Source organism: Bubalus kerabau, chromosome 9 (genome assembly GCF_029407905.1).
Source record: "Bubalus kerabau isolate K-KA32 ecotype Philippines breed swamp buffalo chromosome 9, PCC_UOA_SB_1v2, whole genome shotgun sequence".
Lineage (NCBI taxonomy): Eukaryota > Metazoa > Chordata > Mammalia > Artiodactyla > Bovidae > Bubalus > Bubalus kerabau.
In genome coordinates this window covers 19,361,557-19,389,107 of record NC_073632.1, presented here as the reverse complement: position 1 = coordinate 19,389,107, position 27,551 = coordinate 19,361,557, and the positions used below count along the sequence as shown (strand labels likewise).

Here is a 27,551-nt window from a genome sequence, read left to right as displayed (position 1 = left end):
GTGTGTCTAATTATTCTGATCCTTTTAGAAACCAACAAACTCAGAAAGCAAAACGTGAACTGTAATCCACAATTATCCACTATTATTTAAAACTCTCCCTGATGGTCTGATATCAAGGGGTAATCTAAGTATATAGATATACAGAGCCAGATTTATCGTTGTTAAGGATATCTGACACTTCATACAGCGATCAAAGACTACATTTTCTCTGAATTACAAGGAGCAAATAAAACCTAATTTAAGGGAACTCTCCATAATATTCTCCCAGTTTTAATGAAGTCGTAAAAAATCTTTAAATTGTAAACTCAGTCACTAGTGTGGCATCTGTCTATTGACATTTACCAAAATCGCTGCCTTCAAATTAGGTGCATCCCTGTCTGAGGAATTATGCAAATTAAGGGGGCATATGTCAATATCATCCTAAGAAAATGTTCTTAATATCCTAACATGTTCTCTTAATTTTTTTCTCATTTGAATATCTCCCTACTTTTCATTAGCAAATAAAAGGAACAGGGTTAGTGCCAAGAAAATAAGTCTTTACTAATTGGTTTTACTCACTTTCTGACTAGAGTCAGGTGAGAAACAGACTTGAACTGCAAAATATCACAGAGATTTTACTAATTTATACAGTGACAAAAGACATTGACTTAAATAGTAAACTTTTCTAAAGCATTTCCTTTTTGTAAAACATACATACACATTCTAGGTATAATCATTCTACGTATAATCAGCACATCACAAAAGCATTGAAGTTAAGCCATGCTACATGCAATTTAAACCCTGCCATGCACATTTCTCGGTATATTCCATGGACGGCTACATTATTTCCAGAAACACGGGAAGGAAAGTCACAGAGATACAATGTAAAACATAGGAGAGTGGGATTTTTATTTAAAAATTAACTCTATCTTTTCAGAATTCATATTTTCACTTCTGCTCAGAACATTTTGAGTTGACAGTTTTAACCTCACGAGCCATGCTTCTAAAGGAGAACCTATCTAATTTAATTTAAGGGGGATGTTAACGAATAGTTACTAGTCCATTTCACACTTTCTCAATAATTTGGAACACAAGTCACCATGGAATAATATCATTCAGACTTCTCTGTGCTATAGATCTGTAGCGTGGGACCCAGGGAAGTCAGGAAACCCACAGGACAGCAAGCACAGAAGCACCGTGACGCCGCCCCGCTCCCCCCACGCACCTGGAGGGACCACTCCAATCGCATCATCAACCTCATAGTCTGACATGTCACTGTCACTGATTCGCTGGGACCCTGCACGACAGGAAGGCAAACAGATACCTCTGCGTCTGCTCGGGTCAGGAAATGCGGAGGGCATGGTCACAGTTTTCTCTTTAAATGCTAATTACATTACTACTAAACACTTTATTTTTAGTGAATGAAGTATATTGACTTCAATGTCTCAGGGTGCAAAAAAGTGATTTTCTTGTACATATATATTCTGCGAAGTTCATGTGCAGTTGATTTTCAAGTACTTGTTCTCCAAGGACACCATGTTCTCAGCATCCTTATAAGCACTGAAGACACACATAAGAAAGAAGATTTCATAGAATAGCATTTTGACTTTTCAAATTATTCTTTAATTAAGGTCTATAGCAAAGTGTTTACTGTTTTCTACCCACGTATACACCCTCCTGCACAGTGCAGGCAGGATGGGGCTGAGTGGAAAGGTTCAGAGAGACCTTTCTTGGCTGGGACTCTGTGGAACTCATGTCATTGAAAGGGTATCAGGTCCCTTTATAAATATTTGTGTTTAGCCTTCAAAATTAGCCATTACACTGCATTAAAGATTTAATCTGAGGAAATAATTCATCAGAGAAGCACTAACATGACACATTTAATTATATGAACATTTGAACAATTATTTGAACATTGATTCCAGGTTACCAAAATGAGGCTTCTAAGTTTCATTTGTCCAATAAGAGATTTAGTCATAATTCAAAAATTAATAAATAAATGCAAAAAAGTACTTTTTTTTCCCCTCCAATCATCAGAAGAGTAAAAGCAAACAGATTTTACAATGCTTTTGAGAAAATGTTTCTTATAAATAATACTAAAATATCCAGAAATTATATGGTTATCAAGATATTCTACACAGCAACCCATCAATTAAGGCAATGACTGCCCCATCGGTCAGCCAATGAACAACTCCATCAGCACAAAGGATTATAATTCACAGGTTCTGAACTTTCACCTCTGGAATGACTCCACTATATTGTATGTATTACTTTCACTGGGAAAATGGAGAAAACAGTCTTCAATAATCTCTAATGAACATTTGAAAAAATACCCTGAACATCAATATGGAACTCAGACCTAACAACACAATTGCTCCTGGCAACTGAGCAGAGAGTCCACCTACTTTGCAGCTTCTTGCTGGCGCTTTCGCCGTGGGTGTGTCGCCGCGGCATGAAGGGCGATGGCTGAGGCAGAGGTAGTGAAGATTCGTCATGAGTCTGAAGTTTATACCAATGTGGCTCATCATCTAGAAGCGCTGTTTCCAACTCTATGAGGATCTGAAAGGACAGCCCTCGGGTTAGATCATGGCCTTTCGCAAAGCATAAGGAAGCAGCCACTATAATGCACACTGCAGAAGCTGCATGAAGCATCTCACTCGGGTCTTGACCATATACTCACCTCTCCAAGGAACTCACTCTCCTCTTCCTGCACCCTGGGCTGGTCCCACACGGTTATTTCCAACATCCGTTCTCTAAAGTCTCTACGATGCACGTGCGAATAGACAAAAGTCTGATTCCACTTTGGTTCGAGGACTTTCTTTACCGTTTTGGTTCTCCTTTTACTTTTATCACTGAAAAGAAAGTATGCTTTGTAAATGAAAAAGCAAACGCAAGTATATGCTGCCACCTACTGCAGCCACATGCAATACTGATCTTGAAATATTTTTACCATTTGTAATTTATACCTGTTATATAAAAGTCTGAAAAGACAGCTGAGTTTATTACAATACTAGTTTTAACTATGATATAAGCAGTTGTTACGATTATAGACACAGACGCACAAGGGTACAAGCTAAATGATGTAGCTGTAAGAGACCAATAGATGGAGAAACAAGGTAATGAAAAAATGTTTAATTGACAGGTTATTTTAAAGAAATATAAGGCTTGAGGGAATTTTTTAGGGACAATATATAGCTTATCCCCCCACTGAGAATTACCTATTATATTTTAAAATTATATCAAGGTGTACACATATGTGCAAACTCATCAAAATATAAATAAGTATGTGGAAATTTTGGTATATCAATTATACCTCAATTAAAACTTTAAAAACTAAATGAAACTATATCCCAGGAGAAGAAATTCTACTTTTTCTATAAATAAAGATTTTATTTTAAAAAGATTAAAATATTTTTTAATAAAATATTTTAAAAAATTTCATACCTTCTATCTGGAAGAAAATACATTTTTACATAGGGATTCCTGGGACGCCCATCTACTCTAGGGGGTAGGTCTGTTGCTTGCAGAACATTGACAATCAGTTGGTGGCCCACCTTGTCATACCACAGCTTCACCTAAGTGCAAGGGACACAGAAATTAGCATTTATAAAAATCACAAGGTATTAAAATTTCAAAAAAATACTAAAATTATTTTTGAAGGACATTTCAAGTTGCAAAATACAGCTGAATCATAGATACTTTTCAGCAAAGAATACCGACATGAGAGCATAACCACTTTAGAACTTGACTTTCCTCTTCACGCATTTTAAACATGACTTACAACAGGCAGGCCTGCAGTGTTGATATATACTCTCTTATACTGTGTGATGAAATAAAAATAATGGTAAAAATTTTAGAAAAAATAATAAGGGAAGAGGGGAATATTGAAATAATTATTCTTGTTTTTAAATGCTGAATGCAACTCTTCGGTGATTATAAGTATCTTAATGATTTACAGCATGGCTAAAGGCATTCTGCGGCGCCACTTGTGGCTGAAACAAAACGTTTGATGCTAAAAACAGTACACTGAACTAACTTGGAAGAGGTCAGAAAACACATTTACTTTAGGCCTCTTTACACCAGGTACTGCTGCGTTCCTCATTTAATTTTCAACTAACCTATTACAGGTTAATTTTCATGAGAGAAGAAAAGCAAAACGGAAGGTATCCTGCATATATGATGCCTTCAAACCAAATGAAGACCAAGCGATATTTCTATTAACTAAGATTCATGATAGCATGAATAAAGAAAACCAGGAAAAGAGCACACACTGAAATATTACTGGTAAACTGTGCATACAGTCAGGGCAGTATCTGTACTGGCAGGAGACAATGTTAGCTTTAATTCTTTTTCTTTTTTTAATTTAGAAGTTAGCTTTGGGTTTATGGTTTAATAAGAACTATCAGGATAAGTTGTTTAATAGGTACTTATTGTAATACATTTAAGAGTCATTGTAACAAAATAAGCTAATTTAACAAGGGAGTAGTAAGGAGAAGGCAATGGCACCCCACTCCAGTACTCTTGCCTGGAAAATCCCATGGATGGAGGAGCCTGGTAGGCTGCAGTCCATGGGGTCGCTAGGAGTCGGACACGACTGAGCGACTTCACTTTCACTTTTCCCTTTCATGCATTGGAGAAGGCAATGGCAACCCACTCCAGTGTTCTTGCCTGGAGAATCCCAGGGACGGGGGAGCCTGGTGGGCTGCCGTCTATGGGGTTGCACAGAGTCGGACACAACTGAAGCGACTTGGCGGCAGCAGCAGCAGTAAGGTAAGGGACAGATTAAGAATTCAAATCCAGATCTGTATCAATTCATATCTCTGTTCTCAATTAATTCCAGAGGCGTGTTTTTCATTAATCTGAGATGGATTTTTATCCCTCTTAAGATATAGGTGGCGTTTTTGAGACATTCTCACACACACTGAAACAGTGGCACAGGGACTAGACAGAGATCTTCAACCTACTAAAAACAGAAGCTAAAACCAGGAAAGGTTTTAAAAACAGCAACAATTTAAAGTTACCTTTTTTATTTAATTAAAACTAAGAGGAGAACAGCCAAAAATAGACTATAGAAATCCACACATTACAGATGTAGCAGAAGACCAGCTACTACAGAACTGTGTGAAGCAGGATTTTCTATTAGCTATTAACACAAATATCCTGTATTAGACACACTTCTTGACTTCAGCTTTTCCCAGATCACATATAAAACAGTAGTGAAGAAAACTGTAGCTTTTTCACACTAAGATCAGTAATGGAGAGTTTCATCAAATGTCTTAAGAAGTTAAAAAATATGTTAAATTTAAGTTTTCCAAGATCCAGGACAATGAGGTTGTTACGTAAACAAAACATGACTTTGTGTGTTTATTATGTCTAACCAAGTACTCACCTTAGAAACTTTCATCCAACACACACAAAAATAATTGATAGTTTATTTTCTTGTTATCACTTAATGTTTGGTACATTTGGCACACTGTAGGCACTCCATAGATATGTTCAAATAAATATGTGAGTAAAGGAACAATCTAGTAAGTGAATGAAAAATTGATGAAGTAGATGATGCTGTGAAACGATTCTGACTATATCACAGGCTTCAAGCAAAGCCACACACTTTAAAGACAGAAGCAGAGCAGGGAGCGGACACTAATGGTCAGCAACATGCACTGCAGATACATACAGAAAGTTGTCCTGGTAATACTTGTGGGGCATCTTTGAGAGCTCCAGGGCTTGTGGGAGAAATTACAGAAATGGAAGGCCTTTCCATCTTCTGAGATTCAAAGGAACTAGAACCTAAAATGAGGTGGAAAATTAAGTACTTTTAAACAACATAATTATAACCTATATGTGAAGAATACATATTTTTCATGAAATGTTAAGTACATATGTTATTGGTATACAATCATAACTCAGTGCCACCCATAAGAGTAGAAACCACTTGCAGTGGGGAGGTCGTAGAAAGTTATTCTCACGTGTTCTTGGACTGTCTATTTTAAGGGAATTTAAAGGGACATAAACACATATTGGATTTGTTTGCTTCACTCTGTTAGCATTGACTTTCTAAGTTTCTAGAGGATAATGTCCAGTGTAGGTTCTTGTACAGCCTTACCCAGAGTTAAAGGCTTCATGTTTTAATGATAAGAAAGATGGTATCCATTATGTTAATTATCTTAGGATCATCTAGACGAACTGCCCTCACTGAAATTAAAATGAATGCACGTATCATATAATCTATGAGCTGTGTCTAAGCTGAGATAGTATTCACCACTCTTTTAAAATAAGATTTCCACCTCTTTCAGTTGTGATCTTACAGATCAGTCTCCTGACTGGCTGAGGATGCTGCCTAGTGATTCACCTGTGGAGGAGGGACAGTGGCTTCTCACACAGCACCACAGTGAGGGTCTTCTCCCCCCTTTCAAATGAAAGTCCACTTTTCCTGGGTCACTGATAAAGTGCCCACAACCAGCAGGATGAGCGTCCACAGAATGCTATATCCCCAGCAAGTATAACCTTGAACCCACAGCCATCAAGACTTAGTTTTATTGAGAAAACAGTATGTATGAACCTTTTCCCAAGAGTACATCATCCACACTTTTTTCCATACATGCAAATTATCAATATGGTTAAATTAAATTACACAGTGTCATTTTGCACCTTCCAAAGACTTTTAAATATAAGATACAGTGCTATAAAATTCTTTGTTAACTGTGTCTCCTTGATGAAGTATTCTTAGGATAATTTTCTTCTTAGTTCTCAGACATTGTCGCTTCTAACAGTACCTTTCTAATATTATAGACTTTAAAAAAAAAAAATACAACATCAACATTGTAAATTATCCAGTTGGTCCCATTTCTCCCTTCATATTAGAAAACTCAAAACCAACCGTGGGCTCATGTCTAGCAGGAATGTGGAACACGATGCTATATATTTGATTAATTCATCTGATCCCTACTTCCTTGTTTATCCCACCCGTAAATTTCCTTCTTATAACCATTACTTGTTTTCTCCTAAAATCACCTTGTATTTTCTATTCCAATAAGCTAGGTTACATAATAACACTTGGTGATAAAGCCCTAGTATTATCAATTTAATGCCAATATATTGCAAAGTAAATATTTAAGTCACTTCCACACTGTCCTTGAAAACTTCATTACCCACACTATCATCTTTCACTTGGAGTCCCTTTAATGTCCCTGTAGATAACTTAACCCTCTAGCCTCAACCCCTTTATTTGCACTGAAATCTCCCTCTACCCCACCCATCACTTTCATGGTCATATTCTAGTCATATTCCACACTGTTACACTGAATTAAAATTGTTTGCTTCTGTGCCTGTTTTCCTTCACTAGACTGCTCATGCCATGAAGTCAGTTTCCAATGAAACAGAATAATCCAGCATCAAAACACATGTTTATGTAAGGCAACTAGAATTGTTGTTGTGTTCAGTCGCTAAGTCATGTTCAACTCTTTGTGACCCCATGGACTGTAGCCTGCCAGTCTCTTCTGCCCATGGGATTTCCCAGGCAAGAATATTAGAGTGGGTTGCCATTTCCTCTTCCCTGCCTGCTAAGCAGGAGAGACGGTTTAGATCTCTGGGTCTGGAAGATCCCCTGGAGAAGGACATGGCAATCCACTCTAGTGTTCTGTGAAATACAGAGAAGACTGAGAAATCTCATGGATAGAGGAGCCTGGAGGACTATAATCCATAGGGTCGCAAAAGAGTCAGACATAACTTAGAAACTAAACAACAACAAATAGACAAATAGAACTGTTACTGTTTCATTAATTTTGCTCTGTGCATCTTAAATGCTAAGATGCAGAAGGCTACTGCCAAGAAAGACTTTTGAACTTTTGATAGACATATTCACATCCCCTGGTGGTTCAGATGGTAAAGTGTCTGCCTACAATGCGGGAGACCAGGGTTCAATCCCTGGGTCGGGAAGATCCCCTGGAGAAGGAAATGGCAAGCCACTCCAGTACTCTTGACTGGAAAATCCCATGGACGGAGGAGCCTGGCGGGCTACAGTCCATGGGGTCGCAAAGAGCCAGACACAACTGAGCGACTTCACTTTCACTTCACATCCCTGCCCCCCATACACAAAGAATAGAAAGAGAAAAAAAAGCAGATCTTCTTTGGATTTCCCATGGTTGACAACTCATTTATAACAAATAACTGAAAAAGACCTTAAATTTTATACTCACTGGACTCCAGTGGTGGATGGGAGCTCTCAGGAATCCTTGGAATGTCACTAAAAAAAACAGGGCATGGTGAAAATCCCATTAGCTAAACCACCCTGCCTGAGGCAACCATAGCCACACTTGATCTCAGTGGTGTCAAAAAACCTTTTGGTGTGGAAATGGACAAGAGTTACCATTAAGGCAATTTCTAATGTGCATGAATGTCAAACACCACACACACACACAAAAAAAAACTTCAGTAAAAACAAGTTTTTATATATTTAATAGCAAAACACTTTAACATGACAACAATCAGAGTAATATTGTGGCTAAAATCGCCACAATATTTTTACTACCAAAACAGCAGGTTTTGGAAATAAAAAATGTTAAAGGCAATATTTTATTTCAATTCTAGAAAATCAAAATGACACATATTTTACAAATCAGTAATATGCTTTACAAACACATCTGAAAGAGTTTACTGAATGGAAGGAATGGAAACATCTCCTGAGAATAAAATAATATGGTGAATATCATGGGCAAAGTTAATAAAACAAAAAAGATGGATTGCTTTGGAAATTAAAAATGGTTCAAGCTAGCAACAAAAAAGCCAAAATATATTATATATGTGAATATATAATTCATATACACATATATAACCCTATACAGAGATTCATATCTCTATGCTCAAGTTAGCTAAATATATGGCCATTTACTAGATGATCAGAAAGTGACTTGTGAGAACACCCACTCCTGACACACTCACAAATTATTCTGAATAAATATTTAATATGACCTCAGCTTTGTCCATTATCCACTGTGGCCTTAGAACCCTGGGGTTTGGGAATTATATTGTATTAAACTATTTAACTTCTTTTTTCCAAGATATTTTTGTATCAATGTAAGGCCATTAACAATATACAAGTATTAACAGGACAAATTAAAGCAGACTGGAGTTAGTCAGTCCCAATAAAATTATCAGAATATTATTTAAGAATTTCTAATCACTTACCTTGTGAACTAACTTTACTTTGATTTGTCTTTGCACTTTTGCAGGGAATTGAAACAAAAACAGTTTTCTGTTTGGTGATTTATTTTCCTGACTTCATTTTCACATTTTTGGGCAAAGTAATTCCAACCACCTACAGTTTTTACTTCTTACAAATGACAATTAACCTTGTGTATTTTATGTGTGCTCAGCTGCTCAGTCATGTCTGACTCTTTGCAACCCCATGGACTGTTGCCTACCAGGCTCCTCTTGTCCATGGAATTTTCCAGGTAAGAATGCTGGTGCTAAGTCACTTCAGTTGAGTCTGACTCTTTACCACCCTATGGACTGACTGTAGCCCACTAAGCTCCTCTGTCCATGGGATTCTCCAGGCAAAGAAACTGGAATGAGTTGCCATTTCCTCCAGGAGATCTTCCAGGGGAGAATACTGGAGTGGGATGTCATTTCCTAATACCAGGGATCTTCCCAACCTAGAGATCGAACCCGTGTCTCTTGTGTTTCCTGCATTGGCAGACAGGTTCTTTGCTACTGCACCACCTGGGAAGCCAAATTTTATTATATAATCATGTACAATTAATAATGTGTCTGAAATATATATTTTATGTGATAACGAGGCTAATTATTCAATACCTAAGACACAAGAAAGCAACTATTTATCTTCTTCTACCTTCTTCTTAATTCAAAGGCAAATTCTTAAAATCAATTCTTAAAAATCTAGAAACAATATTGTTTTAGATAATGTTACTTCTTTGAAAATTAGCCTCAGTTATGAAAGTAAAATTTGGAACCTCAAAACTAGATAGAAGTTTGAATTTTATGTGTCTGTGAAAGAAGAACTGTGGAGAACTTACAAAAAATTCTTTTGAAGAGACAGAATTAAGATATATTTAATGTTTGTTAATTGCTTCAGTAATATTTTCAGGCAAAAAATGTCCTCTTGACAATTATATAAGCCTTCTGAAATTGTTCTGCTCACAAATAAGGTGGTAAAATAGTCTGGATAAAAATTACAATCATTAAAAAAAAATTATAGTTACAATCGTAAAGGTAAAGAACATTACATTAGGTGGGCTAGCAAAAATGGGTGGTACCTCAGGACGGCTGATGTCTATTAGACCATGGTGGTCAGTGTGCCTGTAAGTTACATTTGGGATGATTCTTGGAATCATTATAACTATCCCCTTAAACAATGAATACATATCTGCTTTCTGCTTTAATTATAGAACTACATGAAACATAATTACTAAATACATCTAGAATTATTCTTCCAAGATTCTAATAAGTTCCCTATTAACTAGAAAGTTGATATCAGATTTAATTTTTATTTAAATATAATCTTTGTATTCCATATTCTTTAAGTTCCACAATCCATGATGGTTTAGGTCTGTTTTGCAAAGAATACTTTTAAAATTATTTTTACACTAAAGATAATTAGAATGTTATTCCAGTCCACTTTAACTGTCTGTTAATTTTTATTTTTTAAATCACCATGAATCAATTGTATTTTGGCTGATTACTTTTAAAACCACTATATATTTGAAAGTATTTGGCAATGTGCCCAATGCTTTAAGTTTTGTTTTTTATACTTTTGATTCATTCTCCAATTTACTTACCTCTTTTCCAGCCTCATGTTTACCTCAGCACTAGAACACGTCATGTAAAACTAGCATAAATTATATAGTGTTGTTATTCTTAAAAAATCTGCATGGAAATGTACAATACTTCTGCAAATGCCTTCAATCTTTATTCTTAATAATCACCACTTAAAATTGACTATAAGTTTGCCTTCACTTTCGAGTTTTATATATGTATATTATTCTTTAGAATATATGATCATACAGTTTCAGTTCTTTGAGAATTAGGATAATTATATTTTCTTGCATGTTTTGCATTGATATGCATTCATGAGAACAACAAAAAATTAAGGTTACTACTCTTCCATAAAAAGTCTTGAATTTATGGCTCTATAATATTTTAGAGACTAGAAAAAGGAATAATTTCAAAAAATATATTCAAACATTTAGCTAATTATTAAACAGTTCAAAATGCCTTCCAAAAAATTATAGACAGGCAAAATAAATATTCTGGACTTGTGGGTTTCTTAGGAAAATATACCAATATGGGAACTCTATATACAGAGAGAAAATATCCCATTGACTGTAGATTATTAAATTATGCTGAAAATTGGAGTTTTAAAAATATCACACCGATTATCATGGCCAATTAAAATGCTTAAATATTTCACACTTGCTTGATTTTAAATAAAATTTGGAACTATCCATAATTAAAGATATAGAAAAAATATTCCATTCTTAGTAGAATAACAAAAAGTCATGTAGATGTATAAAATGACTACTATTTTAAATATCACAAAAAGATGAGTTTGTAAGTGACTCTCTTTAAGGAAACACTATAATATTTAAGATTAATAAAAATAAATAGTTCTACCATTAAAAGAAAATATTTTTACTTTATAGCCCACTTATGAAAAATACATACTTTTTGATACAATTGTTAAATAGTGGAGCTCCTAAAATGTAGTGAAGGAAATTCAGTCCAAGTTTAAAAAATTGAGATTTGAAAGATCTAAAATGTATGCCCATATTTGAAGAAAAAACTATCCATTGTAACATGTACTGTATGAATGTATAAACTTCTTTTAGAAACCCTGCTAATACATGTAATTTACTAAACTTAAGAAGCAAGTTTTTTAGCCTTACCCAATAGGCCTTGAAACAATAATTTCAACTTGAGGTTCTGATTTTGATTCTAAAATAATGTTGTAAACTTCTTCATTTGTAGCTCCCGGCAGGGGTTTACCATTCCATTCTAGAACTTCATCCCCTTGAATTTAAAAAAAAGGGTATTTTTTTACCTCATATATTCTGTTTATTTTTCTTATCTTTTCTTGTTTTTTTTTTTTAACAAAGAAATGCAAAACATATACAAATAGTTTAATCGTCTAGGCTCTGCTCTTGAAAGCAAATTAATTGCCATATAATGTCAGCTAAATGGTTCTTTTTAAACACTTGTTTCTTTTTGTTTTTTTCTTTCCCCCATAGAAGATTACTGGTCATTTGAAACAGTACAACACAAACTATCTTTTGAGAAATATCAGAAATAATATAAAAATCATCTCATGCTATGGGATGGAATTAGCATAGCTCATTTGGCAACATCAAAAATAATAATTAGCAGCATGCCCTCTATAATATAATTGTAGGCAGCTCTATACATGAAAGATTATTAAATGCTGCATAAATCCTGCTTTACTTTTGGTAGAAATAGCAATTAACATTTGTTAGCATGAATTTTCCAACTATAAGTCATGCTTCATTGCCTTCTCCAGATGCACAACAGAATAAAAATGCATGAAAGGATTTGAATTCATACCCAGAGGGTAACGCAGGGAGCTATGGCAAAATTACAAAGCAAGCAGATGTAAAATTGTTGCATGACAGTCAACCTACTTCCAGATGTTCATACACACACGCTCTATACATAATACATATCATAGTAATTAAGGTAAAATTAGAAAATATTTTAATAAAAATATAATACATATTAAGTTGTTAAATAACTGAAGATTCGCTGAGGAGAGCAACACAGTATTAAAATACAAGGACTAATCACCTGCTATATTAACCAGAGCTTTCACCAAAGACCATTTGGAAAAAAACACTTATTTTCACAAATATTTAGAGCAGTTTTAGTTCTCAAATGTCTCTGCAATGTACCTTGAATTGACAATAGAGGCTCAGCTGAAATATCCAGCTGCAGGGACACTTTGAGGAGTCTTAGTTTTGTGCTTGTTTTGTGTATGCTTATTTTGCTGTTATCAGTTCCTATAATACTTCAGTAGCAAATGAAATATGTCTCTAATAAATGGATCAATATCATCATTATACATTTAAAGCTAATGACAAATATGGAACTTTTTAGTTTTTAGTTATGCCTTTTAAAAAAGTAGATTTTTGCTTTGCTAGGTTTATTTTAAAATAATTCTTCTCCCTACCCCCAAGTGTTTGCTTACTCAAAAGTAAAAAGGCAAATATATGAAAAGCATATCACACTGTTTAGGTATGACAAAAGAGTATGGTTAGTACAAATAGTTAAATGACTTCTGATCATTTGACCTAAGATGTTAACTTGCAGTTTTTCAAACAGGAATGAATACACATCACTCTATTAAAAAAAAAAAAGTAATACAATTTTAAAATGTATTAGGAGTCTTTTAAATTTACTGACCAAAAAAAAAAAAAAAGCAAGTTTACATCATGTGAATGTATATGTGTGTGTTCGTATGAAAAAATATTTTCTAAAATAATAATTACCCTGATATTTTCTATTCTATTTTGTTCTATTTCATTTTTTTAAAATAATGAATGTAACCCATTAAGTCAACTTTACTATCCAGTAATGTGCAGCAATCAACATTTTGCAAAAAAAACCCTGCATTATAAAATTCTTTCTCTTATAGACAGCAATCTAGCAGCACTACTTTTAATATAAAACTAACTTAATATATGTATTGATTTATTTACAAATCAAGAATTCCTAAGTTAGAAGCTGGTCTCCTTAAAACTATTTATGAAAGATAATGGGTAAACAAAGATGAAAAAGAGGCTTTCTTCTGTCTTTAAATTTGTTGGAGGAGAAATACAAAAGTGAATTCCTTTTTTTTTTGAATTTTAAATTTTATTTTATTTTTAAACTTTACAATATTGTGTTAGTTTTGCCAAATATCGAAATGAATCCGATATGTTGTATGCAATGAGAGAAATCCATGTGAGGAACAGAGGGAGAGTCCAGCTGCACCAGGGAGCAGGGGACTAGTTACTGCTCAGGGGAAGTATCGGGAAACGCTTCGCAATTAAGGCAACTTTAGAAGAGTTTTGAAGGATGGCAAGGATATCAACAGGCAGAGCCCAGGAACAGCAAAGCCACCGTGAGGACAGGCATGGCCAGGTCCTGCAGGTGGAATCAGCACCTGGGAACGCAGGTGGACCAGCACGGCCTCGGCTGGGGGAGCGGAAGAAGGGGGCGGGACTGTTAGCGGAGGGCAGACTGCAGAGCTTCAAGCCGAGCAGACGGTGCCTGAGGGATGATGGAGGGACTTAACAAGGGGGGTGTCTGTGATTCCATCATCCAGCAGTGCACAAGGACTGAAGGGAACAGCAGCAGGAAAAGCTACTGCAGATTAAGGCAAGACTGCAGATGCTGAACAAATATCATGCTAAACAAACTAGTTTTACAGGCTAACGCTGTTTGTATGTAAACAGAAGGAAACAGTTCCTAAATAACATGTAAATCAAACAGAATATACTGTCTAATTTTCAAGCACATCAATTGCTTCAAGTGAAAACTACATTTATATGTTTTACAGTTATTTAAGTAGAGCTTCTAACGTTTTAAAGTTTCTCAGACTCGAGGCACATAAGACGGTTAAATAAGTGAAATTAATTACTAAGGGATATATATACTATGGAAAACCTGACTTTCTTAAGTGACTATTAAAAAAAAACACAAAAATTAAAAAAAAAAGTCATGTTTAGAATCTGATCTGCAAATTCAGATTTCTGTAGTCAAAGTTATCTTACACTTGAGTAGACAACAAGTGATTCTTATAACGTTTCAAGTCTTCAAGCCCCTAAACAAGCAGAATCGGTTTAATGACATAGTCACTCCTGATTGAGCTATGTTCTTATAGAATCATAATAGTCCCTGATGAGAAATAACAGAGGACAATGACAGTACACATCTTCAAAGATGTGCATATAGCAGATGGAGAAAAACCTCTCATTTGGATTTTCCCTCTATACAATACCTGGAGAGCACATCCCTAGCAAATAAAAAAATCTGAATGATTTTGAACTGACACTCTCATAATCAGTTACAGCAAAAATGTCCTTAATAGAATATTTTTCTAAAGGTTCCAATAATTATAACCTTAAGGTATAAAAACTGAGAAAAAATAGTCCAGAAATGTTCTCTTTCCACATGCTATGGGTCATTAATCCTCACTTTGACAGGTCAGCTTACTCTGTTTTCTTTCTGATTGTCTGGCAAATGGGTAAGCAAATACTCTCACCAAAAGATTTTTACTAAACTCTGAAGTACAGCAAACTGGAAAAAAATATGTTGAAAAATAAAAAGATTTATCAAAAATAAATTTTAAAATATGTTGCTACTAAGTATGGCACATTTCAACATGTAAATGATGTTATTATATAATATGAAGGTTACAAAGTAACAAAATGTAAATTTCCAAATACCAAGAAGTAGCACATCTGTATGAATACAACAGTATATGTCACATTTAAATTAACAAATAATATATAATCTGTGTAAGAAATGTGATTGTGATTAGATTTTACTAAAAACTCCAGTAATGAATAAGTGTTTTGGGACCATTATGAAAAACTTTAGTAATTACTATGACTTATAAAATAAAGGACTAAACTCTGACATTATTTTTTTCACAGGGTTAACTGTTTCAGACTTTTGTAGCAACATTATGCAGCCATATACAAAAATTAGTAATCCTTTGGCATTTTGCATCTATTTATTTTTAATAAATGAAAAGATTTGACTCATTCTCTCCAAACTGCTATTCATGTATAGTTGTCTATTATGACAATCAATTAAATATTCATATCCAGAAAAATATCTGTATGCCTGCATGAAAATTGCTTGTTTACTTAATGGGCATACGTAACTTACCCAAAATTGAAAACCACCAACTCATGCATAGAGTACATATGACTTAGATATTAAAAGAGGAACTTTACCTGCTCTCAAGTGTCCAACCACATCTGCAAGGCTACCCTTCTTTACTTTGGTGATGAAGGCACCGAGGCGTCCTAAGTCAGTCATTTTTCCTCCAACAACCTGGATAATTATACATTTGTAAGTTCCCAAGACTCACGCTGAAACAAAAGTCTCTTAGTTTGGGGAATTATTCCTACATATTTTGTGATATGTTTACAATTGAATGTAGGAACAAAAATGACGTGAAATCTATTTTTGGTTAAAGGGGGCTGCAGCATAGTAGTAACAAGAACTTACCCCATTGCATGTGTCCTAAGGAAGTTTATATACTGGTTCGTTGTACTAACCTCACACAAAAGGGTGTCTGGGACAATGTGCCCCTAAGAATACATGATGTCCCCTTTCACCATCAGACAACAGGTGTTTGACACTTTACTAATATTGGAGTTCATTTTTCTTTATCTAAATTCACTTGAATTTCTGTAATTGACCATGGTCTATTGTGACATGGGAACTTGATCCTTTTCATGTATTTTTAGTCTAAGACAAAGACTGAGGATTTAAAATTTAAACCAAGAACAGACCACTTTGGGGAAGCAGTTCACCATGGTGCAGAGTAACGGCCTAAGTGTATCACATCTCCTGAACACCTGAATGTCCTCCTCACCTGATATACATAGAGGATCAGATCTGAGTCTCCAAGGCTGAGTTATATCACTGAATGGTTAACATGCTCACCTGGATTTTCCTCAATAACTAAAATTAAACATATCTGAAAGGTTCTCAGTTTAATTTCTCCCAACGCAGGGGCTCAATACATATGATTCAAAATGGGAAGGGTATCATCAAAAGTTGAAGTTGATCAATAGGGACGTGGCCAATAGTGGAGGTGATCAGAATTAGTTCATAGCAAGAGAATTAATGATGATAATCAATAAGGTGACATTAGCTGAAAAAAAGTTTTTAGTTGGATTCATAGGCAATGGTTTTAAGGAGATCAAACTATTACCCAACTATACAATACAATCTCTTGATAAATAATCATTTTAAAGCAACATTTATGAATGTTTATGAAAGCAAATAAAACCATGTGACAACATTCATACATGTTACACACAATAAAACAAAATGTATGTATATATATTTTTTTCTTGCCAAACAAAATATTTGTAATTTTTAGTTGCTTTTTTATCTGTTAGAAGTCAGTTAATATTTTTAAAGGTACATTTTACTCTTTGGGTATAAATTCTATTGCACTTAGGAAACAATCTCTTCAGTGATCTTTGAGGTTGCTTGTCAAAATATAATAAAATTATGAGGTTCATATTATCTAATGTTACTTCTTTCCATTAAAACCATTTTAATGTAAAAACAGTCCTTGAACTTTATATTCAGAGGAGAATTCTACTATTTTTCAACATTTTATTGCAGTTTCCTAACATATCTGTATGCCATTTTAACAAAATGAGTTTAAAATACTGCCCAGATAAAGGTACTAAATACACCATAAGCCATCAATATATTAACAAGATATATTTACTAGAAGAACTTTTTTCTGAAGAGGAGAGGATGACCACTGTCAGAAATTTTGTTGAATGCAGTCACACTTTAATTCATCATTTAAGAAACATTATAAACCAGGATACTTACTTTCAGACCCAGTAATGCACCTGATTCTTTGGGCATGGTTGTTCTCTTGTTAAGAATAACACGTCCAATTAATCGATCCCCTTCTTTAGAAGGCTGCCACGTTACAGGGTGCTATTAAAACATGAACAAAGTTAAGAAGATAAACCAGCTATTCTCTTTCCTATGCACACATAATTACTGGTTGTAGTGTGATGCAATTTCCTCAGTTAAGGACACTCTGAGGGGATTCCTTCTTCTCGTGGGCTCTATCCTTGGCTTATAACAATTTTCATTTACAGTTGTAATTTTTTCGAAATAGGCACTTACTATACTACATCATTCTAAAAAGTCAGAAACTAAGTACCTCTCTAAAATACAGCTCTGAAATGAAATGAAATGAAATATTAAAATGTATCTGCTGATATTAGTCAAGTCAATTCTGTATTCTGAGTTGTCAGTGATGTTGATATCATTAAGCAAATAATATCTCATTTACATATAGCCATTACTTAACACTTGCTTTGACTACTTTAAAATTTGTTTGAAGTATTATTCAGTGCTAACTTATTTTTCCTCAAAACTGTACTGTCTTAAATGAAATCAGTATTTTCTTTCATAAGATATATAATGGAGCAGAATAAGGTTACTGTCTATCACATATCAGCAAAGGATGAACGGCCTACATCTTCTTGGAGCTCCCAAATCTCCCTCCTCGGATGCTCACCGAGCTAATAGGTGATGTTTCCCGGCTATGCCACGTGGCGGGATCCAGCCAGTAATAATCCAAGTCACCTGCACAGTAGGGAGAGAAGGAAAAGTGCAATGGCTTTGAAGTGGAGAAGGAATACCTTATGTGCAACTTCCTCAATCTATGAAGGGTTAATAAGTTTCATAATCTCGGGTGTGTGCATCTCAGATTGTACACATCTGCGCTGCACAGGCTGTGACCTGCACGCCCAGAATGAGTGTGCGCAACAACGCATATCATCCTGGGGGAGGGTTATCTTTCCTTTCAGCCTAGAAACACATAAAAAGTATAGAAAGAACTAGGTTATCCCATGTACTGCCCCTCAATGGACTACCCACGCCAAGACACAGACTGTCATGAGTGATACTGGCTAAAATTATATTCACTGCACTGAGATGAGTATTAAAATTTAGTGCCCCTTCTTCAACTCTTCTGAACTACATCGTTTTTCAAAATTATTCTCTAGTCTCTATAACTGGACACACGGTTTTAGGACATTTTTGAAAAAGTGATGTGAAAGTTAAAGATCCAAAAAAACTTTTAGCAAAAGAGTACATGCATGTGTTCCAGAACACGTGTATATCCATGGTGGATTCCTGTAGATGTATGGCAAAACCAATACAATATTGTAAAGTAATTAGCCTCCAATTAAAATAAATAAATTTATATTTTAAAAAAGAGTACATACAACTGACAGAATTCACTTTTACTAAATCATAAAAAAGACTTTAAAAATTCCAACTTTTTAACATGAATTTATGAACATTTACTTTGGATTTTTTGGTTTAAAAATATAATGTGATAGAAAGCATTTGAGGGAAAAAAAAAAGAAGAAAAATCAACGCAAAGCAGCAGGGCTGTAAGTATCCACATAGGAAGAAAGTCCAAATCGGGTAACCGTCTGAGAATTAATGACCTTTAACATTTTAAACATCAGGTTAAATCCATGAAAAATTTTCTCCTCATGGATGTTGAAAGAGAAAAATACTAGGAGAGTGAGTAAAGCATGCCAGTTAACAGTGAGATGTCCAGCTCACTGTTAAGAAAATGTTTGGATGCTGCCTGTGAAGGTCATAAATAAAGAATTTTATGTAGATGACAGACATGACAAACATAATAAGCATGATAAAAGAAATATGACAGAAATGGAACAACAGTTTAAAATGTATAGGCACAAAAATTGCATGCATTTCAGTTTTTTAGTAGCTGCCTCTCTTTTCCTTTTACATGTGTTAGGAACGTGGGAGAGTGTTATACATACTATAATAAACACTTAATGTTTTTCAAATACGGCATGTAAATAACTAGCAATATATTCTATGAAGCTGTATTCTGTTAAAATTTACTCCACATGGAGTCTATATCCTTCCCCAAATCACAAATTTTAAAAGCTGTACATGAATTTGTGACTATAGATCTCAAATATTCTTCTGGACGGTCTTAGGGAATGGAATATAAGGAAAGCTGTAAAAGAAATATTTTTTTCTCCTTTATTTTTACTGTTTGTGAAACTTCATATTTTAAAGTTTAAATATATTTCACTAAAGCTGTTTCATCTTTAATATTATGACACCATTCCTCTTGAAAGAAAAACTATCTACAATAAAAATAAAATTAAAATTTCTACTAAGCAGTAACTTCAAATATTCAAAGGATTATTTCAATTCATAAAGCTTTCTCCCCAAAATTTCACATACCAAGTAATAAGGCTGATCACTTCTCAAATTCTGATTCACTCTGAAATACTTTGACAAATTAATAGACTTACTGAGATATGCTTGGGGCTTAAAGAAAAAAATAATTAGTCATTAAGTTGGAAGCTGCTTTGAGAAGTCTTTAAGGATACAGAAATGACAAAAATCCTCACTAATTTAAAGGCTTCAGGGAAACAGTTCATTGCATCCTTCAGGAATTGATTGAGATCTTAGAAACTAGAATCCTTGGGCCCTTCTCTGTCTCTTCTTCCAAATCCTTGTATGGACTTAAACATTGTTTCACTCACCTTTTCCTGAGCAAATCTGGATATGTGTATCTAGTGAATGTCTGTTGTGCAAAAAGGGCTCCTTATATGCAAAGAGTCAAAAGCTAATGTTTCTGGTATAATTCAGTAATGACACTGAATACACTTTATTATGAAAAGACTGCTTTCAGGCAATGGTTTTCTATCAGGTATAAACTGTGTAGGGAAATGATCGTAATAAAGAGTCTAATTTAATTGGCTTAACCTCAGATACACAGGTGACACCACCCTTATGGAAGAAAGCGAAGAAGAACTAAAGAGCCTCTTGATGAAAGTGAAAGAGGAGAGTGAGAAAGTTGGCTTAAAACTCAACATTCAGAAAACTAAGATCATGGCATCTGGTCCCATCACTTCATGGCAAATACATTGGGAAACAATGGAAACAGTGAGAGTGTTTACTTTTTTAGGCTTCAGGTGACTGCAGCCATGAAATTAAAAGACGCTTGTTCCTTGGAAGAAAAGTTATGACCAACCTAGACAGCATATTAAAAAGCAGAGACATTACCTTGCCAACAAAGGCCCATCTAGTCAAAGCTATGGTTTTTCCAGTGGTCATGTATGGATGTGAGAGTTGGACTATAAAGAAAGCTGAGTGCTGAAGAATTGATGCTTTTGAACTGTGGTGTTGGAGAAGGCTCTTGAGAGTCCTTTGGATTGCAAGGAGATCCAACCAGCCCATCCTAAAGGAAATCAGTCCTGAATATTCATTGGAAGGATTGATGCTGAAGCTGAAACTCCATACTTTGGCCACCTGATGCGAAGAACTGACTCACTGGAAAAGACCCTGATGCTAGGAAAGATTGAAGGTGGGAGGGAAAGGGGACAACAGAGGATGAGATGGTTGGATGGCATCACCGACTGGATGGACATGAATTTGAGTAAACTCCGGGAGTTGGTGATGGACAGGGAGGCCTGGCATACTGTGGTCCAAGGGGTCACAAAGAATCGGACCTGACTGAGCGACTAAACTGAACTGAACTGGAACACATGCATGTATGTGCATATGTATGTATATATGTTTTTCCAGGCCATTCAGGTGTGTGGCCAGCACATTGATGCTCATTTGGATGGAATAGATTTTGAAGTTTGGAAACTCTGCTTTTAAATTCTGGCAAGTGACTAAAAATGACTAATTAACATAAATCTAAAAAGCACATTAAGTACTGCAGTATACACTAACAGTTGCGTATATTTTAGTACACGAATATACTTCCCTCACATTCCGAAAGTTTTAACAGCTTTCTTAGCATGAATTTCATCATCACACATTAAAATACAACAGTTTTGCTTAAACATTTAGAAAAAATATATTCTAAAATCTAAATATGCTGTTTTAAACTATATGTCCTTCATCTTTCCATGCATTATGAAGCTGTAAATGTATCACTGACTTTTAAATACTCTAATTTGTCTTTATAAGACATTTATCTATTATTAATAAAAGTAACACTCAACAAACCTCCCTCCTAAAATATTCAGACTAGAATTTCATTAATATAAAACATTTTTCTTAATTAAATTTCCTAATAGGTGATTAAAGATACTGACTGCCAGTGGCATAACTACAAAATGATAAATTCATGGCATTTGCTTATGGAATTGATGCAAAAGCATCCTGGTTTTAATGTTGAATGTAACTGTAAAGGAGTACATTTAGTATTATCATTAATTTAGATCCAGGAAATAGATGCTTCAGTCTACAGAAATGGCTGAAGTTCATAAATATCCATGTTCAATGAAGTGTTATAATTTGATTAATTTTTGTGAAAACATTAAAAGGAGAGTTTTATCCTGTCCCTTGTTGAAAAAGCAGGTTAATTAAACTTCATAAGTAAACACACAGGTTTAACTGCACAAAAAAAAGTCAGCTAGTGACTGTAAGGAGAACAAACCAGTCAATCCTAAAAGATATTGGTCCTGAATAGTCACTGGAAGGACTTATGCTGATGCTGAAGCTGAAGCTCCAATATTTTGGCCACCCGACGTGAAGAACTCACTCATTAGAAAAGACCCTGATGCTGGGGAGATTGAAGGCAGATTGAGAAGGGAATGACAGAGGATGAGACGGTTGGTTGGCATCACCGATTTGATGGACATGAGTTTGAGCAAACTCCGGGAATTGGTGATGGACAGGGAAGCCTGGTGTAGTGCACTCCATGGGGTCGCAGAGTCGGAACACGAACTGAGCGACTGAACTGAGTGACATATGGGCTTCCCTAGTGGCTCAGTTGGTAAAGAATCTGCCTGCAGTGCAGGAGACCTGGTTCAATCCCTGGCTTGGGAAGATGCCCTGGAGGAGGGCATGACAACCCACTCCAATATTCTTGCCTGGAGAATCCCCATGGACAGAGGAGCCTGGCGAGCTATAGTCCATGGGGTCACACAGAGTCGGACACGACTGAGTGACTAAGCATAGCACAGCACAGTGACATATGAGCTTTCTGAAAAGAGATCTTGCTTTTCCTAAACCCAGGTTATTATGGCAAGAGTATGTAACAGTGCATAAACATACATGTCTGTGATTTAAATATTTGCATCTTGTGATAGCTAATTTCAAAGCACAAGAGATTTCAATAAGACCAAAGGCAATAAACAAAAACACTTTCTAAATAATACATATGGATGGTTGCATGTATATGAATATACTAAAACTGTAAGGAAAAAACCATACATAACTTCACACATTAAATATCTACTTAAAAACTCACATAACAAATATACTTGATCAAGCTGAAGGTCTAACTAATGTTCAAGTAGTAAAGGAAAGAGTATCAACATCAAACCCCTGAAGCATTAGAAAATGTGGACATCTCCATCATCAGAAGACATAGATGGTGTATTTTTAACATCATTATAATGGATGATAATAAAAGATGGGACTAAATCAATTACAAGATAGACTCACAGAAAGTCTGAACAATATATATCCATAAATTTGCTACTTATTATCTTAAAATAAATGGAGTGTTCTTCCTACATAGAAGAGATTGTACCATTCAAAACCATTATAAAAATCATGGACCAAAATCAGAAGAACAAGTCTTCCCAGAGGTTTCGTACACTTCTTTAAATTTTTCCTCTTTTGTTTATACTCTACGGCAAGGTATGTGTGGAGACTCAATGAAACTATTAATAGATGAATACTAATGTACTTTATTATAGCATAGCACTATACAAATTAAAATATGTCTTAATATTTTATTAAAATTAAATTTAATTAATTTAATAATATTAATTATTTCTTTAATTAAAATTAAAATATATCACATTTATTATATATCTATAAACAGCGTATACATAAAAGCCAACTCAGTTATAAGAATTATATTTTAATTTGAGACAAAGCAAGGTATTTTTAATACTATGTACCATGATCAGCATGTAAGTTAATAAATATTGCTAAATTGCTATTGTTATGATATAATAGAGGCATGTATCCATTTTATTGATTTTAATACATTACAAGGACATTCTTTTCATAAACAGGAAATAAACTATGAAGTCTAAGAATGGAGGAAAAAACTTAACTTCTGATTGATATAACAAAAATTCGTGAAATAGTTTCCTTATGTTTTAGAAGGCCTAGATCTGATAGATAGAGTGCCTGATGAACTATGGAATGAGGTTCATGACATTGTACAGCAGACAGGGATCAAGACCATTCCCATGGAAAAGAAATGCAAAAAAGCAAAATGGCTGTCTGGGGAGGCCTTACAAATAGCTGTGAAAAGAACAGAAGCGAAAAGCAAAGAAGAAAAGGAAAGATACAAACATCTGAATGCAGAGTTCAAAGAATAGCAAGAAGAGATAAGAAAGCCTTCTTCAATGATCAATGCAAAGAAATAGAGGAAAACAACAGAATGGGAAAGACTAGGGATCTCTTCAAGAAAATCAGAGATACCAAAGGAACACTTCATGCAAAGATGAGCTCGATAAAGGACAGAAATGGTATCGACCTAACAGAAGCAGAAGAGATGGCAAGAATACACAGAAGAACTGTACAAAAAAGATCTTCATGACCCACATAATCACGATGGTGTGATCACTGACCTAGAGCCAGACATCCTGGAATGTGAAGTCAAGTGGGCCTTAGAAAGCATCACTACGAACAAAGCTAGTGGAGGTGATGGAATTCCAGTTGAGCTATTTCAAATCCTGAAATATGATGCTGTGAAAATGCTGCACTCAATATGCCAGCAAATTTGGAAAACTCAGCAGTGGCCACAGGACTGGAAAAGGTCAGTTTTCATTCCAATCCCAAAGAAAGGCATTGCCAAAGAATGCTCAAATTACTGCACAAGTGCACTCACCTCACACGCTAGTAAAGTAATGCTCAAAATTCTCCAAGCCAGGCTTCAGCAATATGTGAACCGTGAACTTCCTGATGTTCAAGCTGCTTTTAGAAAAAGCAAGAGAGTTCCAGAAAAACATCTATTTCTGCTTTATTGACTATGCCAAAGCCTTTGACTGTGTGGATCACAATAAACTGTGGAAAATTCTGAAAGAGATGGGAATACCAGACCACCTGACCTGCCTCTTGAGAAATTTGTATGCAGGTCAGGAAGCAACAGTTAGAACTGGACATGGAACAACAGACTGGTTCCAAATAGGAAAAGGAGTTTGTCAAGGCTGTATATTGTCACCCTGTTTATTTAACTTATATGCAGAGTACATCATGAGAAACTCTGGACTGGAAGAAACACAAACTGGAATCAAGATTGCTGGGAGAAATATCAATAACCTCAGATATGCAGATGACACCACCCTTATGGCAGAAAGTGAAGAGGAACTAAAAAGCCTCTTGATGAAAGTGCAAGTGGAGAGTGAAAAAGTTGGCTTAAAGCTCAACATTCAGAAAACTAACATCATGGCATCTGGTCCCACCACTTCATGGGAAATAGATGGGGAAACAGTGGAAAGAGTGTCAGACTTTATTTCTGGGGGCTCCAAAATCACTACAGATGGTGATTGCAGCCATGAAATTAAAAGACACGTACCCCTTGGAAGGAAAGTTATGACCAACCTAGATAGCATATTCAAAAGCAGAGACATTACTTTGCCAACAAAGGTCCGTCTAGTCAAGGCTATGGTTTTTCCAGTAGTCATGTATGTGTGTGAGAGTTGGACTCTGAAGAAAGCTGAGCGCCGAAGAATTGATGCTTTTGAACTGTGGTGTTGGAGAAGACTCTTGAGAGTCCCTTGGACTGCAAGGAGATCCAACCAGTCCATTCTAAAGGAGATCAGTCCTGGGTGTTCTTTGGAAGGAATGATGCTAAAGCTGAAACTCCAGTACTTTGGCCACCTCATGTGAAGACTTGACTCATTGGAAAAGACTCTGATGCTGGGAGGGATTGGGGGCAGGAGAAGAAGGGGACGACAGAAGATGAGATGGCTGCATGGCATCACCGACTCAATGGACATGAGTTTGAGTGAACTCCGGGAGTTGGTGATGGACAGGGAGGCCTGGCGTGCTGTGATTCATGGGGTCGCAAAGAGTCGGACACGACTGAGCGACTGAACTGAACTGATGCCTTCCAAGGGCAAGTGGGTTCACTCTCACTCTAAGTTATATACAATAATGGAGCTATCTGTGCAATCACTCAGTAAAAATGTGTTATACAACAGAGTGCCAGAAAGCCTAATCTCACCTCAGTTACTTTAACAATCCAGGAGAAGAAACAAAATTACTTAAAGAGACTTAGCATCTAGGTATTAAAATTAAATTGGAACATGTACTTATTAACTTTACTGATTAACCAAATAATCTGTGAAAAAATAGAGAATTTCTGCACAGATGCAAAATCAGCAAACTGTCATTTATGACTGGAATCCTGATAGTCTAAGCTCCTAGTAGAGTAAAAGTATTGGCCCACAAACGCTTTCTGGTGACTTCATTCAAATCCCACCATGTCCACTGCACAATCTGATGGCAAATTTTGTGTAATTAAGTAGCAAATTTATGTCCCTTGAATGCAAGGCCTGAGGCAGGGCTGGAGGCATCTCTAAACTGATGGTCTTTAGCAGAAATCTCTTCAGTAATTCTAAGTAACTAAATTGTCTGGTGCTGGCCCAAGACACACACAGAAACTGTCAGTCTCCGGAAGAATTATATTCAGTCAGTTCAGTTCACTCCCTCAGTCGTGTCCAACTCTTCGCAACACCTGTCCGTTGACAGCAGGCCTCCCTGTCCTTCACCACCATCCAGAGCTTGCTCAAACTCATGTCCACCGAGTCGGTGATGCCATCCAACCATCTCATCCTCTGTCATCCCCTTTTCCTCCTGCCCCCAATCCCTCCCAGCATCAGTCTTTTCCAATGAGTCAACTCGTCGTATGAGGTGGCCAAAGTACTGGAGTTTCATCTTTAGCATCATTCCTTCCAAAGAAATTCCAGGGCTGATCTTCTTCAGAATGGACTGGCTGGATCTCCTTGCAGTCCAAGGGATTCTTAACAGTCTTCTCCAACACCACAGTTCAAAAGCATCAATTCTTCGGTGCTCAACTTTTTTTTTTTTTTTTTATAGTCCAACTCTCACATCCATACACGACTACTGGAAAAACCATAGCTTTGACTAGACAGACCTTCGTTGGCAAAGCAATGTCTCTGCTTTTTAATATGCTCTATAGGTTGGTCATAGCTTTTCCTCCAAGAAGCAAGTGTCTTTTAATTTCATGATTGCAGTCACCATCAGCAGTGATTTTGGAGCCCAAGAAAATAAAGTCTGATGCTATTTTCATTGTTTTCTCATCTGTTTGCCATGAAGTGATTGGCCTGGATACCATGATCCTAGTTTTGGAATGCTGAGTTATAAGCCAGCTTTTTCACTCTCCTCTTTCATGTTCAGCAAGAGGCTCTTTAGTTCCTCTTCACTTTCTGACATAAAGGTATCATTTGAGTATCTGAGGTTATTGATATTTCTCCTAATCTTGATTCTAACTTCTGCTTCAACCAACCCAGCATTTCGCATAATGTACTCTGCATATAGGCTAAAAAAGCAGGGTGACAATATACAGCCTTGGCATACTCCTTTCCCAATTTGGAACCAGGCTATTGTTCCATGTCCAGTTCTAACTGCTTCTTCTTGAACTGAACACAGATTTCTTAGGAAGCAGGTAAGGTGGTCTGGTATTCCCATCTCTTGAAGAATTTTCAACAGTTTGTTGTGATCTACACACTCCAGTACTCTTGCCTGGAAAATCCCATGGATGGAGGAGCCTGGTA

General features: G+C 35.7%; 1 protein-coding gene across 1 annotated transcript in view; it reads right to left on the bottom strand.

Annotated features, from left to right (window-relative positions):
- The window catches only part of RIMS1 (regulating synaptic membrane exocytosis 1), a 600,042-nt gene that overhangs the window by 166,122 nt on the left and 406,369 nt on the right, over positions 1–27,551 (bottom strand). The window contains exons 7-16 of the mRNA XM_055534784.1: positions 18,287–18,354; positions 17,584–17,694; positions 15,954–16,053; positions 11,883–12,006; positions 8,178–8,224; positions 5,657–5,769; positions 3,424–3,554; positions 2,660–2,831; positions 2,385–2,538; positions 1,205–1,276 (exon numbers count right to left, since the gene is read on the bottom strand). Coding sequence (XP_055390759.1) covers positions 1,205–1,276; positions 2,385–2,538; positions 2,660–2,831; positions 3,424–3,554; positions 5,657–5,769; positions 8,178–8,224; positions 11,883–12,006; positions 15,954–16,053; positions 17,584–17,694; positions 18,287–18,354 — 1,092 coding nt within the window. The remainder of the gene's footprint in view (positions 1–1,204; positions 1,277–2,384; positions 2,539–2,659; positions 2,832–3,423; positions 3,555–5,656; positions 5,770–8,177; positions 8,225–11,882; positions 12,007–15,953; positions 16,054–17,583; positions 17,695–18,286; positions 18,355–27,551) is intronic.